At 36.2% G+C, this 15,393-nt stretch overlaps 1 protein-coding gene and 1 long non-coding RNA gene across 3 annotated transcripts; one reads left to right on the top strand and one right to left on the bottom strand.

Moving 5' to 3' along the window:
• LOC110271751 lies at positions 115-15,189 on the top strand. 2 transcript variants are annotated; one of them, XR_002362381.1, is made up of 3 exons: positions 115-279; positions 542-627; positions 14,902-15,189. It is a non-coding gene; the product is annotated as an uncharacterized LOC110271751 (long non-coding RNA). The 2 variants fall into 2 exon arrangements; XR_002362380.1 differs by lacking the exon at positions 14,902-15,189 and having other exon boundaries at positions 542-2,059.
• On the bottom strand, positions 5,473-6,109 carry LOC110271748. Its single transcript, XM_021123015.1, has 2 exons — positions 6,039-6,109; positions 5,473-5,908 (listed from the first exon to the last, which is right to left on the bottom strand). Exons 1-2 carry the CDS (start codon positions 6,074-6,076, stop codon positions 5,563-5,565), a joined length of 384 nt encoding a protein of 127 aa, XP_020978674.1. The 5' UTR covers positions 6,077-6,109; the 3' UTR covers positions 5,473-5,562.

Here is a 15,393-nt window from a genome sequence, read left to right as displayed (position 1 = left end):
ACGATTTTCAATTACCAATTTAACTTAAAAAGTGCAGACAGGTGCACATGAGGCCTCACCAAACTTAAAAGCATAGACCTAAAAAGAAAATGGTAGTAACAAACGATAGTTAAGAGACTAGAGAGATTTTTGTTGCGTAGAATCCACGCAGTGAATAAACAAGCCATTAGCAATATACATAACAATGTGAGACTCTCTTCTCAATATCACTTCACAATTTGGATGTGCTTTCATTATATGTGGTTCTTGCTCCTCTTAAAGTTATCTCTCTGTTGCCAGGTATTTTTTGTTGCTTCACATAACGGTTCTTTATAAAGATGGTTTTTTGTTTGCAAATCTTTTCTATTATAAAAATATTTTTAGTCCAAGAAAATTGTTTGCTTCTTATTGTCGGCGTTACTTTTTTATTATCTTAGGGATGAAATGGTTTTGCAAATTTTGCTATTTTTTAAAAAAGTGTTCCAGTTATTTCTCTGACCATTGATAAAGTTTTGTGATCTTGATAAGTTTGGAATGCACTATTTTTTCTCTTTTATTGTAGATGATTTGAAAATTGCATGTGACTTTGGAGTTCTATTTCAATTCAACCTGATGCAATTCTTATTTGAGCCTCTGAAAAAAAAAAAGGTGACAGAATGATATATGTTTGACTTTTGCAGCCTGATGAACTTAGTTGCAATGACTCTAAACAAATTATTTTGCTATGATGGTTTTTGGTTCATTTGCTAAGTGGATCAAACAAAAAAGTTGTCCCTTGAAAAAGTTTCTAATGATTTGTTGATGGTAAAGTTGTGGGACAATGTTCCTAATTCTTGTAACCCAAGAAAATTGAAATGTGATGATTTATTTGATTCTTTATTTTTATAAAATTCAAGTATAACGAAAAATGATATACTTGCCTAAAATGATTATATCGTGATGTATATTGACTCTTGCCTCCATAAATGAAAAATTTTTGGAAGCGTAATTTGTTGGAGCCAATATGATCTTGCAAAATCAAATTTTGGTGAAGGATTTTAGTCCATATGACACTTTTTAATTTAAATATGGAAGTGGGAATGGGATAGAACGCGGTTATGAAGCGTATAGGTGCTTTACGTGAGTGTGGTGTCAGGATCGAAAAAATCAGACGATCCGAGTTCAAGGTAAATAATCGGACGGTCGATATAAGGTGCACAAATAAAATCATCCAATGTGTGTCCTCCCTATCACGTGTCACACATGCGTTTCTCCCTGGGACGGTGATTCCCTTATACCCAAGGTAGTCAAAATCGCGACTTAACTCGCGAAATCGCACACTTTTGTGATTTTGCAACTCCTCTCCGTTTCGATTTTATTGTTCGAGTGACAGCAGTGTTGTTTGCGTGGAATCGCCGAGAAAAGTCGCAAAATCACTGGAATAATGATTTTGTTGGCGATCCCGTGTGTGAGGAAGAATACTCATCCATAAGCGGTGTTCTATTGTTCCCTAACCTAATTTGAAATTCACCCAAATCCAGCCCAGCACGTATAGAAGAAAGCTGAAAAGGAACCCCTAGAATGGAGTAAAGTTCTTGTAATAGGGGCATTCTTCAAACCAAAAGCAGAGAAAAGCAAAGGCATTACATACAGTGCGACTGGCGCTGTCTTCCTCCTCCGTGGAGGAGGGCTAATCGGGAGCTTGAACAGAAAAGCGAGGAAGGCGAAAGAAAATGCAACACCAACATCTCCTTCATGCGGCGGTTTCACAGTGTCTCTTCATGGAAATTGAGTGACCCAAAACCTAGGAGGAAATTGCGGAGTAGATATTCCAGAGGAATTTTATGGACAATATGCTCAACATGCCAAAGGAGATGGATTTGCCATTGGAAGGAGCTTCGTAAGCGCAGTCATGGGATATTTGGGTTGCAGTGAGTGTTATGGATCTAGGTTGGGGAAAAACGGGTTGGAAAAGGGTGCCTGATGGTGATGGGGATGAGGATGGGTAACTTATGTTGGGTCGGGTCCAATTGTGGACCTGGACCTATGTCAATAAAAACAAAAAAAGAAAGAAAAAGGAACACTAATAAATTTGTTTGTTCTGAAACATTATTAGTGAATTTGCTAATGCGTGGTTTGAATGTGCAACTCTTTTCTTTTTATGAATATATAAATATTTTGAATGTGATTATATTTTTAAATTGTTAAATAAATATCTTTTTTGAATTATTTAATGAAGCTTCTTTAATTAGTGTTATATTCAATTATGTGTAATTTTGTTATATTTTTTATATTTTTCAGATTTTATTATTTATGAATTAGATTTACGTTTTGTCTAACAATTTTACGAATTACGATTTTGCATTAGCTTTTTGAGTCGAAGTAAAAACTATTATTTTACTACCTTGCTTATACTAACATACCCCTCTCCTGAAGCTCTACTTTCCTCGTGTGTCCTTTTCTTCAACTTTTCTCTAGCCACCATTTTCCTTCTTCTTCATCACATTTTTCAAACTTTGAAAAAAAATTAATTACAATGTCAAAGAAGCATAAATGTAAAGATGTTGATTGTCCTGAACTTCATATTATCAATTATCTCTGTCATTCTGATTATGTAAGTTTGTTTTTAAATTTTTTTATATAACTGAAATATTATAAATAATGTTAAAAATTAAGATTGTTAATAATAGTTAGTGTAATAGTTAAAAATATATATATTTAAATTTAGTTAGTGAATATATATATATTTTGAAGTAAGGAGCTCAACACAACAAGGTGGAGCAACAAAAGAACCAAGAACTAAACAGTAATAATAAACAATCCATAGTCATCTCCGGCATTGCCATCAACAACCATTTGGATCAACTCTTTCCAAACAATAGCAAAAAATCTAATTAGCCACCTATTACGTTCCTCCTTCCTTACGGTCACTCCCGTCCAGCTTTCAAAATGTTGTTTAATTATCCCTGGAACAACCCACAATCTGCCATAGTCAAACAACCATGCACACCACACCTGCCAAGTAAACTGACAACGAAGAAACAAGTGGTGGAGGTCCTCAACATCTTTTTTGCATAAAACACACATGCTATCCAGCTGATCAATAATGCCTAGCCTTCGTAATCTTTCCTTAGTATTGACTCTACCAACTAGTACAAACCAGGTGAATAACTCAATACGTGGAGGTACTAAATCTCTCCAAATGGAACTAGTGAAACTATAGCTCGTAATTTTCTTCGGAAGTGTTTTCGCCTGCAAAACCTGCACAAAGGAGTTAGTAGTATAAACGCCAGATTTATCAAATTTTCACACCAGTTGGTCCTCTCTCTCAGTTGTTAACTTGATTGATCGTAGAATTTTATGAATTTGGTTAACTAGTTCCAACTCCCATTGGGATAGTTCCTGTCTCCACTGAAAGTTCTATATCCATTCTAGCCCATCCCAAAAACCACAATTCCTATAACAGATCCGTTCTGATTTGAAACTGAGAAAAGCCTTGGGAAAGTGTCCTTTAACATACCAGTCGGCAACCAACTGTCCTCCCAAAAACGTACTTGTCTACCATTACCTACTTTCAGAGATAAACCCCGAATCATCTTCTCCCTTACCTCCTGCTCCTTGATTTGTAACTGGCAAATATCCTTCCATGGTCCCCCTTTGAAAAATACAGACTGATGACAAAGCAACACATTAGGATTTAAGTTATTACAAGAGCACACAATCTTCTTCCATAATGGAAAATTTTGCTTAGAAAATCGCCACCACCATTTGAATAACAGTGCGGTATTTTGAAGTACTGCATCCCCCACTCCCTAACCTTCTAACTTTTTCGGGACTTGTACTATTTTCCATTTCACTAAAGGTATTCCATGCTTTCTATCTTCGTTTCTCCACAAAAATCTCCTCTGCAGTGAAATTAACTTATCTGCTACTGCTTTTGGCATTTTGTACAAGTTCGGATAGTACACTGGCAAACTATTAAGTACTGATTTAATAAGCACCAATTTACCAGCTTTATTTAACGTTTTTGCTTTCCACAAACTGAGTTTGTCTTCCACTTTATGTATAATTGGTTTCCATGTCTTGACAAGTCTTGGGTTCGCTCCAAGTGGAATACCAAGGTATTTAATAGGCAAGGATGCTTTCTTACACCCTAATAAACCGCACATTCTTTGCGACCACTCCCTATCACAATTAACTAGAATTAAGCTGGATTTATCAAAATTAATACTCAATCCAGACATCACCTCAAAACAGCGCAAAAACCTCTTGTAATTTCTGATAGTAACCTCATCCTGTGAACAGAACAATATGGTGTCATCCGCAAACTGTAAGTGACACAATTCGATGTTGTCCCGTCCGACCAACAATAGAGAAATCCTACTATTCCTCACAACTTCAGCTACCATCCTATGGAGTACATCCACCACAAGTACAAAGAGAAAAGGGGAGAGCGGATCACCTTGCCTTAGACCTCGTTCCATCTTAAAGGATTTAGATGGCGACTCATTTATTAGAATCGACATAGACGCCGAGCAAATACACTTATTGACCCAGCTTCGCCATTTAGTACCAAAATCTATCTTTTGAAGGACGATATCCACAAAACTCCATTTGACTCTGTCATATGCTTTTTGAAAATCCAACTTGATTATCGCTGCACTTTTCTTTCTCGTTTTCAGCCACTGCACAGTCTCACAAGCAATCAAGGCTTTATTATGTATCTTCCTCCCTTTCACAAAAGTAATTTGTGTCTCTCCTACTAATTCAAACATTACACTCCTCATTTTTCGTACTAATATTTTTGATATGACCTTATGTTAATCAATGATAATGTTTGAATTAGACTAATGTAGTAGATTAATAAAAAATATATGTTTAGAATTGCTCGTAATAATTTAGAGAATTATAGTTAATTATTATTAGAGTTACGCTATCACTACAGCACATCCGCTTCTTAGCAGCGGTTTGCAGGATGACTAGCGGCGGTTTCTAACCGCCGGGAAACAAATTGCCAGCGGTTCAAAAACCGTTTCTGTATAGGGTGTGGTCATTGGATTTTGCAGCGGTTTTGTTGAACCGCTGGCACAACCGCAGGGAAACCACCTGATTGGCGTCGATTGACTTAGCGGCGGTTTCAAACCGCCGCTATTTGGCCAACCGGATTTTCGAATACATTTTCTAGCGGTTTTGAACCGCTGCTGTTTCTATTGACCGTTATGTTGTTATATATGTATTTTGCGGCGGTTTCAAACCGCCGCTATTCGATTTTCTCAAAAATTTAAATTTATCTTCGGCCATTTGATAACCGCCGCTATTGTTCCGTCTAAATGGCCGCAAAATGACTGTATTTTGCACCAGCGATCAACGCTATTTTAATTACAGAATTAATTTTTTTTAATATTTGAATTTTTTAAAATAATAGAGAACTTAATTATTTTGTAACTGAATGAATAAATTGATCGGTGAACGAATAAAAACCAAAACTGATAAAATTAATCATTAATCCAAATATCAATAAAGTGTATTCCTTACTAAGAGTTGCATAATCAACAATAAAAAAGTGTATATTTAACTTAAAGAAGACATTTCAAATCCTTAGATCTACTCTCTACTCTGTCCCTCCAATGAATTCATCCATGCAGCCACGTTTGGTGGCAGCTCCCCACCTTGCCCTCGAACTAGACACATAAGAGCACTCTCCATTGCCTTCCTTTTTAATTTCTCAGCCGCCAGCTCTGCTTGCAGTTCAAGCAACACCCTTTGGGTCTCCTCCCTTTGAGTTCCAATGCTCGATTGAGATGAGTTCGTACCGAACACTTGACTAGTAGTCGGTCCGATTCCCATGCCACGCACTCTACCTGGGTGCTCCTTTCCAAGAGCTTGAGCAAGTGAATCATTCTGAGATAACAGTCTAGATGATTCATCATGTTGCTCAATCTCCGCAATTTTTTCCTACACAGTTAGATAAGCAAACAGAAGCATTTATTAGCTAATTGCTAACCAAACAAACTCTGAACACAATTTTAACAACATAAACCTATGAGTAACAACATAGCAATTCTCAACACATTACTTACACCAATAGCCCGAGCTGCATCATGGAGATAGGATCCATTAGGTCGTTTGTGTGTTAAGACAAACAACTCCCCCCTACTAACTGGACGCACCAGTCGGTCTGACTGCAACAACATAGCTTAAATAGTGAATAGGTCTACATAGAGAAGGTTCAATGAGTAAGTGAATCCTAAATTACCTCTTCTTCTTCGAGCCTTGCCAAGCTTTTCGATCCGCCAGTATGAGTGTATAACTGCTTCGATCGATTCTCAGCATTTTTCTTACACTTCTCCTGTTATCCCACGAAACATAAGAGCTACTAGACACTATTTTTTACTAACTCAATATGACATAAATAGATTTTTTAAAATATTAGATAAAAATAAATTACCTTTGTGTCTTCACTATTGCGATAATCGAGGAACCATCTCCAATGATCCGCAGTAATTCCCGGTGGACGGCGTCTAATATTTTCTTCAAGGGTCCGATCTGCTTTGTAAAAGTAATGATACAAATGGCTCCTCGTATCCTTCCAAGCCCTTCCTAGCATTTTTAAAATCGTACGCTTGATAATTCCTCGACTATCTTCTTCAAAATGGAACAATTCCTGCAAGAGTAGAATTAAATTGTTGATAGGCGTCGAATTAAGTTAAAATGACTTTACAAAAATATAACAATTTACCTTTACACATTCATTATATATCTTGTCCCTAGAGCGAACCTTTCTCCAATCCTTCTCACAGATTGGAAATTTGGTGTAGTCAGATCCCAGCATTCCGATAACGCCGCTTAGTATACCAGCTTCATTTCCAACTGGTTGCAGTCTATCATTGAACCTCAGAACGATCTTTCTACCGTTAGGTGGCTTCATAGCCTCTCTCACACTTAAATGAAGTTGCTTGATTGTCCCATCAGACTCTGTTTATCATAGTTAGTCTTTGTGAGTAACTACTGTGACCAAGATGCAATGAAATCATAAAGAAATTTCTCATAAAAAAATACATGGGATAAATTATTGTATACCAATCGTTTTAACATCCCAAAATTCGGTGGTCTTGCGTCTCTTGCGCTTCAGAGCCTCTGCTGCAGCAAATTGGTTGTCAATGTGTTGCTCAAAGGAATCTACCTCATCTGCCTCTTGGTCTAAGTCTTCATCAGGCGGTTCCGAGTGTTGAGCACCATTCGTAGGAGGCTCTGGAGCAGGCAGTGGTTCGGTACGGGGTGGTCGAAAGGGGCGTAAAGATGAGGTCGGAGCGGCACCAGTACCACCAGACGGGGGAATTAGGCCATCCACTTGGGACACGGATGAAGCCGCAGCAGATCCTGTTTGCATTTGCTGACATAACGAGTCTACATTTGATTTCTTCGTGAAACGACCTATCCTAGGCATCTTAATAAACTTGGTACCACCAAAAGTATCACTTAATACTATTATCAAAATGTAAACAACAAAAAAAATTCAAACAGAATTAAACATGATCATACAATTTAGACACGCTTATCAATAATATATATATGTTATAGCTCCTAAAAGAAATAGCAATAGGCTTAAAATGAGTTAATCGGAAGCAACGTGCCTTTTCAATATCAATGTTATGGGTATAATTTTCTCATAGACCAAACAAGTGCTGTATAAAATAATAATAATGCATGCGGTTCAGAATAGGAATTTTATATGTTCGGACAAATTTAATACATATAGAATAAGGTAAAAGCTCATTCGGACATATATAAAACATATACAATCAGGAGATAATAAGCAATTATATAGCTTTATATAATAAGGAGATAATAAGCAATTATATAAGCAATTATAATAAGTAATTATATATTTCTTTTCACATTTGAATGTACATTCAAATGCATGAATTACAACTTGGCTGCATTAGCATTATAAACCCATTACCTGAAATCAAATCACGTAAAAAAAATTTACGTACTCTGTGTAAGTCATGAAAATATGCATTCTACAATTCACCAAGAAATCTTATTCTAAAATAAATTAAAAACATATCGTGCTTATTCTTTCAATTAGTTAAAATACTCACTATCTTTTTCTTATCCTTGTGCCTTATTTCATAACCTGAGATATGAATGTATAAATAAACTCCTCTCCTTGACCTATATTTACATATCTTATCAATGGATTAATTATCTTTTTTCTACCTACATTAAAGTGAAAATTTATATATGGATTGACTTTGTAAATGTTAACTGAGAAAAAGAAAGGTTTTCACTTTTTTTGCGCTTCTCATAGTTAAAGTCATTACCAAACCAACTAAAATAAACTGGATAAAGATTTGTAAATTCAAAATTCTGGATAATAGAAAGCCATGAACAAATTGAATAGCTCAGTTACTTCCATCACAGTTAAAGCTATGAACTGACTAAAGAAGTAGGAGAGAAACATGACAACGATATATGACCTTATTATTAGTATTATTGTATAATTTTTGTAAAGTAGAATTTATGAAAGATTATATTTTGATCGGGTAATAATTATTTATTTATTGTGAGATATTAAATTAACATAAATATATTATAATAATATTATTGTAGTTGAATTAGATTTGTCCGTAGGGTTAATTAGTTATTATTAATAGTAAGGGCAATTATACAAATAAAATGATTGAAGGTAAACGTTACGCAAATATAATATTGGCAAACTTTAAACGTAAATGCAACAAAAGCAATTATATGTAATCCGCGACACCCTCTAGCGGAACCCAGATGCACGTAATCCGCTATACCCTCTCGCGGATTACGTGGAGAGCCTGCATATCATAAACTGCTACACCCTGTAGCGGTTTATGACCAAATTTTTTGAATGCATAATCTGCTACATCCTGTAGCGAATTATGGGTAGAGTGGCTCATTATATAAACCGCGTGAGGCTATAGCGGAATTCATTTGAAAAAATTTGGAAAGAAAGTTAGAGAGAGAAAGTAGAGAGAAGGGAGAGAAAATTCTTGAGCATTGGAAGAATAGAGGATGAACGGCGGTTGTACCGGCTCGACGGCATTGCTCACGTAGTCGGAACCATCAATGAAGAGGTAAGTGTCTTTATTTTCTTTCAATATTTTAATAACTGTATATTTTATTCAATATTAAAGAAGTAATTTATTAATTAGAAAGATAGATACTTAGTTTAGCTTTTGCTTTGAAAATCAAATTTTGAAATTTAAACTTTGACATTTAACATTTAAAAGTAAAGATATAGAAGTAGGATTTTAAGTTGTGAATGGTAAATAAGTAATTTTAAAACCCAAGTAGCGTAAGAATAGAAACATAAGCTATAGTTTGGTGATGCCATTGTTAGAAATTAAGTCGGTCTTCTTTATTTCTGAATATGCAACCAACCCGATGTGTGTATAGCGTCCGTAGGCAACAGAATATGCTGTTACATGATAGGATCATACCTTACTTGGAGAGGGCTGAGTTGTACCACCTGGCTAGGCTGAATGCGCATTGGTTCTGGTTGAATGAGCCTATGGTCAGCGTATTTATCGAGAGGTGGCGGCTTGAGACCCACACTTTCCATATGTCATTCGGAGAGTGTACTATCACGCTCTAGGATGTGGCATACCAGTTAGGGCTGCCCGCGGATGGCCATGCTGTTTCTGGGTGCATGACTGACTTCCACCTGCACATCGAGGGGGCCAGACCGGCATGGGAGTGGTTCGAGGACTTATTTGGTGAGCTTCCGCCACCGGATAAGAGAAAGTTATAGTTAACATGTTTTGTGTAGTTAAATTTGCAAATTTTTTAATAATGATAGTTAAATAATTGGTAGGTTAGTTGTATTTATGCATATATGCTAGTTACTAAATTAGCTAATTAATAGTAAGTTTAGTATTAGTTTAATAATTTAGTTACTATGATTAGAAAATTATTAACTTTTAGTAGTAAATTAATAATTATTAATTATTTGACTAATAGTTTGCTATGTTTTTGTAGAGTTCATGAAATTTGACATGTAATCACCTATTGTCTTTGAATTGGTACAATCAAAATGTGGAGGAGCATTTACGGTTTACTGGTTTTTATCACGTTTCTCAAATTGGAATAGTTTAATGTCAGAAAGTACTGCTCTAGTCGAGAGGTGGCACCCAGACACACACACATTTCACCTTTCGATTGGTGAGTGTGCTGTGACACTGGAAGATGTGGCTGTTATTCTTGGTCTTTCGACAAATGGTCTTCCAGTGACAGGAGTGACTATGAGTAGTCACGAAGCCTTAAAGGCTGAGTGTTTACACCAATTTGCGGTTGTACCAAGAAAGTCAGACTGTAGAGGAAGCTTCATAAAATTGATATGGCTTCGGAATTTAAAAGAACGTTTACAGTTTATTAACAAAAACAGCATTTAGAGGTACATGAGGTGCCACATTATGTTGATATTTTGTATGATCTTATTTATAGACAAGTCTGGGGCAGCTGTGCATTGGAAGTTTCTGTCTTTGTTTCATAATTTTGGCAGTATCGAACAGCATAGTTGGGGATCAGCATGCCTAGCACACCTGTACAGGGCGTTATGTAGGGAATCTCATTTTGACTGCAAGAAAATCGATGGTCCATGAAGAGCTGAGGATTGATGGTTCAGAGGTTATAATAAACTCTCGTTGTAAGTATAGTTACTAAACCACGCAATCAACCTTTCTTACAAACGTTTTGGTTGTCACAAGTAACAAACCCCTTTAAAATTGATAACCGAGTATTTAAACCTCGGGTCGTCTTCTCAAGGAAGTGCAAGGAAGTATGTTCTTATTATTGGCTATAAAGGTTGTAATCGGGGTTTAGAAGGTGAGAAGCAAGTGATTTAAATGACAGGTGAAGTAGATGGCAATTAAAGTAAATAAATACTCTAAAGTAAACTTCTGGCAAGATAAGAGAAATTGGAAGTCCAACTTAGTTATCTCTCTCAACAATAATGAAAGTTGAATCTAAATCCCACTTAGTTAACCTTTACTAAAGTAAAGGAAAGTCAAGGGACTAATTAGTTTGACCTTCGAATCCTATTTATTTCCTAAGAAAAAGTTAGGATTATTGAAGTTCAGTTCAATTAGCAAGATAACGATTATTAATTATGCTGAGTTTAATAATGTTGAGTTACTGATTTCTTAACCAAGACCAAAAGGAAAAAAAGTAAAATTGTTGGAATAAAAATGTCCTTTAAATGGAAAGCAATGGTAACACAAATTAAGGAGAAAGCAATCAATAACTGAAATACCTCAAATAATCATTAATTCAAATCATAACATGGAAAGGTTTCATAAGTCAAGTTGGCAACATTTATAAGTACGAATAAAAGCATTAAAGTAAATATTAAACCTGGATCGAGAGTCACTCTTACAAACTAAGAGAAGTCCTAAATCTTAATCCTAATCCTAAGAGAGAGAGGAGAGAACCTCTCTCAAACTAAATCTAAATCATGGAAAGTGAAAATTGGCGAGCTCTCCCTGAATGGATGCGTTCCCCCACTTTGTAACCTCTCGTCTATGCCTTATGGACTTGGATTTGGGCCAAAAAGGGCTTCAGAATTCGCTATGAGCGTTTTCTGCAATTTCTGATGCGTGGCCTCTGTCACGCGACCGCGTGACCGTCATACGACTGCGTCATTCGGAGCATTTCTTTGCCACGCGGTTGCGTCAGTCATGCGGCCGCGTCGCTGCTGATTCGCGCTTGGCGCGCGATCGTTTCGTTCATGCGATCGCGTGGATGCCAGCTTCTTCAGAAGCTCCGTTTTGTGCTTTCCTTCCATTTTTGTATGTTTCCTTTCCATCCTTTAAGTCATTCCTATCTTAGAAGATCTGAAACTACTCAACACACTAATCACAGCATCGAATGGAAATAAAGGTAATTAAAACAATTAATATTAAAGCATAGGAAACATGTTTTTCACATACATCACATAATAAGGAAGAGAAAGTAAAACCATGAAATTAATATGAATAAGTGGGTGAAGGATTGAATAAATCACTCAAATTAAGCACAAAATATATAATAAAATATGGGTTTATCAGTGCACTAACACTTCTTTTAGCTTGGGCTTTGATCCGTGTACCATTTCTTGCGCCGGTTCCTAGGAAACCCCATAGTGTTTCGCTTACAAACAGAAAACATTATCGACTGACATCGTATCTTCGTATTTAGAATCCAGGTGTGTTAATGAAATAAATCATATTAGGTGGCTAACTGGGAGCGTGCAGACCGACGCTATAGATATCTTAGTCTTGCTCACTTTAGGAAGTCATTGGATGATCTTCAGGAAGGTTAGGTATGTTTTCAATAAAGAAGTATTTGTTTCGGGTGTAGTCTTATTATTATTTGGCATGTAATTATCTGTTTCTTTTATTGTGTGCAGTTTGTGTGGGTTGCCTATGGTGTTGATCGCATTGAGCCAAATATAATTCCTATAGACATCTACATGCACTCAGTTGTGTGGAGCGCTACGGTGCCATTGGTATCATTTGAATGCATTGAGTGGCATGCAACTGATAGGTTTAGGCGACAGTTTGGTTTCATTCAGGGAGTTCCTCATCAGGAACAGAGTCTGGATAAGGCACACAGGGAAGTCTTGACTGGTCCTAAGAATCTTGACTGGTTCACAACCACGACTCATTCATTTTGGGTGATGCAGTAGACAAACAGGTATAATCACATTCTTACTGAGCTTCCTGTGCCTCCACAGCAACCCTTAGAGATTTACAAGTATTGGTACCGAACAAAGTATGACAACCACTTGAACTTGTCGGATCTTGTGGTGCAAGAGAATGATGAGGGTAATCCAGTTAGGGATTATAACAATCAAGAACAAGAGCCACAATTACCACCACCTCCACTTCCACAAGAACAACCACAGTCCTCGATCCTATATGTACCTGAAAGAGCGAAACTCTCGCGCGATCTAGAATTTTCTAAAAATAAATTCCCATTGTAAGTATAGCTTCTAGACCGACAAGAATTCCTTCTTTACAAAAGTTTTGATTGTCACAAGTAACAAACCCCTTTAAAATTGATAACCGAAGTATTTAAACCTCGGGTCGTCTTCTCAAGGAATTGCAAGGAGGTATGTTCTTATTATTGGTTATGAGTTTTGTAAATTGGGGGTTTTTGAAATAAGGAGCAAGTAATTTAAATGACAAGGAAAATAAATTAATAATAATAAAATCTCTTGGCAAGGTATAAGAATTTGGAATTTCTATCCTAGTTATCCTTATCAGGTGTGATGAGAATTGGATTTTTATCCCACTTAGTTAAGTCAAGTGGACTAATTAGCTTGATCCTCAAGTCCTAGTCAATCCCTGTGGGAAGACTAGCTTTAGAGTGATCTAGATTAATTAGGAATCTGCCAATTTCAACCACTGCTGAGTTTGACAACTCAAGTGTTACCAATTACTTAACCAAAGCCAAAAGGAAGAAAATATCTAAATTAAATTAAAAGCATTCATAAATAGAATAAAATAATCATAAATTGAAATACCTCAAATAACATTAATTAAGAAAATCATACGTAACATAGAAAATTTCATAAATTAAATTGGGAAAATAAATAAAGGAAAATTGAACCTAATAAAAAGAAACAATCCTGATAGCAAGAGGAATCCTAATCCTAAATCCTAAGAGAGAGGAGAGAACCTCTCCCTCTAAAAACTACATCTAAAATTATGAATTATGAGCTTTCCCTTGTGAATGGATGCATTCTCTCACTTTATAGCCTCTAATATGTGTTTTCTGGGCCGAGAACTGGGTCAGAAACAACCCAGAATTCGCTGGTTTCGAATTCAAACACGCTGGTTTTTTTCGCCACTGCGACGCGTCCGCGTAGACCACGCGTTCGCGTCACTTATCGTCAGAAAAACTATGGAAAATTATATATCAAATCGAAGCCCCGAACGTTAGTTTCCAACGCAACTAGAACCGCATCATTTGGACCTCTGTAGCTAAAGTTATAGCCATTTGAGTGCGAAGAAGTCAGGCTGATAGCTTTGCAATTCCTTCCACTTCTTGTATTTCTTCCATTTTTGTATGCTTCCTTTCCATCCTCCAAGCCATTCCTGCCCTATAAACTTTGAAATCACTTAACACACATATCAAGGCATCTAATGGTAATAAGAGAGGATTAATATTAGCAATTTAAAGGCTCAGGAAACATGTTTTCAATCATAGCCCAAAATTAGGAAGGAAAACGTAAAACCATGCAAATAGTATGAATAAGTGGGTAAAGAGTTGATAAAAATCACTCAATTGAGCACAAGATAAACCATAAAATAGTGATTTATCAATACCTCAAACACAATTTATCCCGTCATACCCATTACATCAGCAATATTGGAGTACTCCACAGTTTGACACAGGAGACGGAGCTTCATTTAGTCAGTTACTTAAGTTCATAGCTACAGATCTAAGCCAATCACAATCTAGCCATCAGCTTGATATGATGACGGGTAAGTATTCCTTGGACGCGAGGAATCCATGCCGCACTTTCTCGGGTACTTCTGGAGGGTTAGTATCTATAAACTATAGTAGGAGTGACAGTGGCCGAGAAATTCTTAACAGACAAAACCCACGACGTGTTTCAATGGGTCTAATTGAAGAAAAAACTAAGGCGGATTAAGCAAGAGATTGATGACTATCTAGTAGAGCAACCAGATAATAAGGATGACGAGGAGGATGAAGATGAGGATCAAGAATTCCACAATGATGATTCTGATCATGGTGATGATGTAGGTCTGAGTACAGGTTTACTTTTTTGTTGTTTGATTATGTTATATTCATATTTAGATATTCTGTTGTTTGATTATATTATATTCATATTTAGAGGTTCTGTTGATTGCAAATATTATATTCATATTTGGATGGTCTGTTTGATTAAATTATATACAGGTGGGGCACGAACTCCAAATGAGACAGGTAAAGGGTAAAATCTTAGAGTTGATCCACCACAACGTAGCGCTAATCGATTCATCCCGTCTGTGTTCAAAAGGGCCACCAAGAAGTGCAAGAGTTTTATGAAAGATGTAAAGTGGGCAATGAAAAAGTAGTTGTTGTGTACTTAACTTTTTATGTATCATTTAACTTTTCTATGTATCATTACTATGCTCATAAAGTATTTGGATAAATTGTAAAGTTTCAAATATTATAGAGTGTTTGAATAAAACATAAAGTCGCAAATGTCATAGAGTAATTTGATTAAATAGAATGTTTTAAATATCATAGTGTTTGGATAAAACATAAAGTCGCAAATGTCGTAAAGTAATTTGATAAAACGAAAGTTACAAATGTCATAGAGTACTTGCATAGAATGTAAAATATATAACTCTACCAAGCATTATTGCCGGCACTTGCATCACTGACGGAGGAAAAATGTCGATGAAG

This window comes from Arachis ipaensis, chromosome B01 (assembly GCF_000816755.2).
Source record: "Arachis ipaensis cultivar K30076 chromosome B01, Araip1.1, whole genome shotgun sequence".
NCBI lineage: Eukaryota > Viridiplantae > Streptophyta > Magnoliopsida > Fabales > Fabaceae > Arachis > Arachis ipaensis.
This window is presented reverse-complemented; position numbering and strand designations above follow the sequence as displayed.

Coding starts and splice junctions, on each gene's coding strand:
- LOC110271748 (XM_021123015.1), bottom strand. CDS start 6,076: ATGGATCCTATCTCCATGATGCAGCTCGGGCTATTGGT. Junction 5,909..6,038: donor ATGCAGCTCGGGCTATTGGT/GTAAGTAATGTG, acceptor TGTGTAGGAAAA/AATTGCGGAGATTGAGCAAC.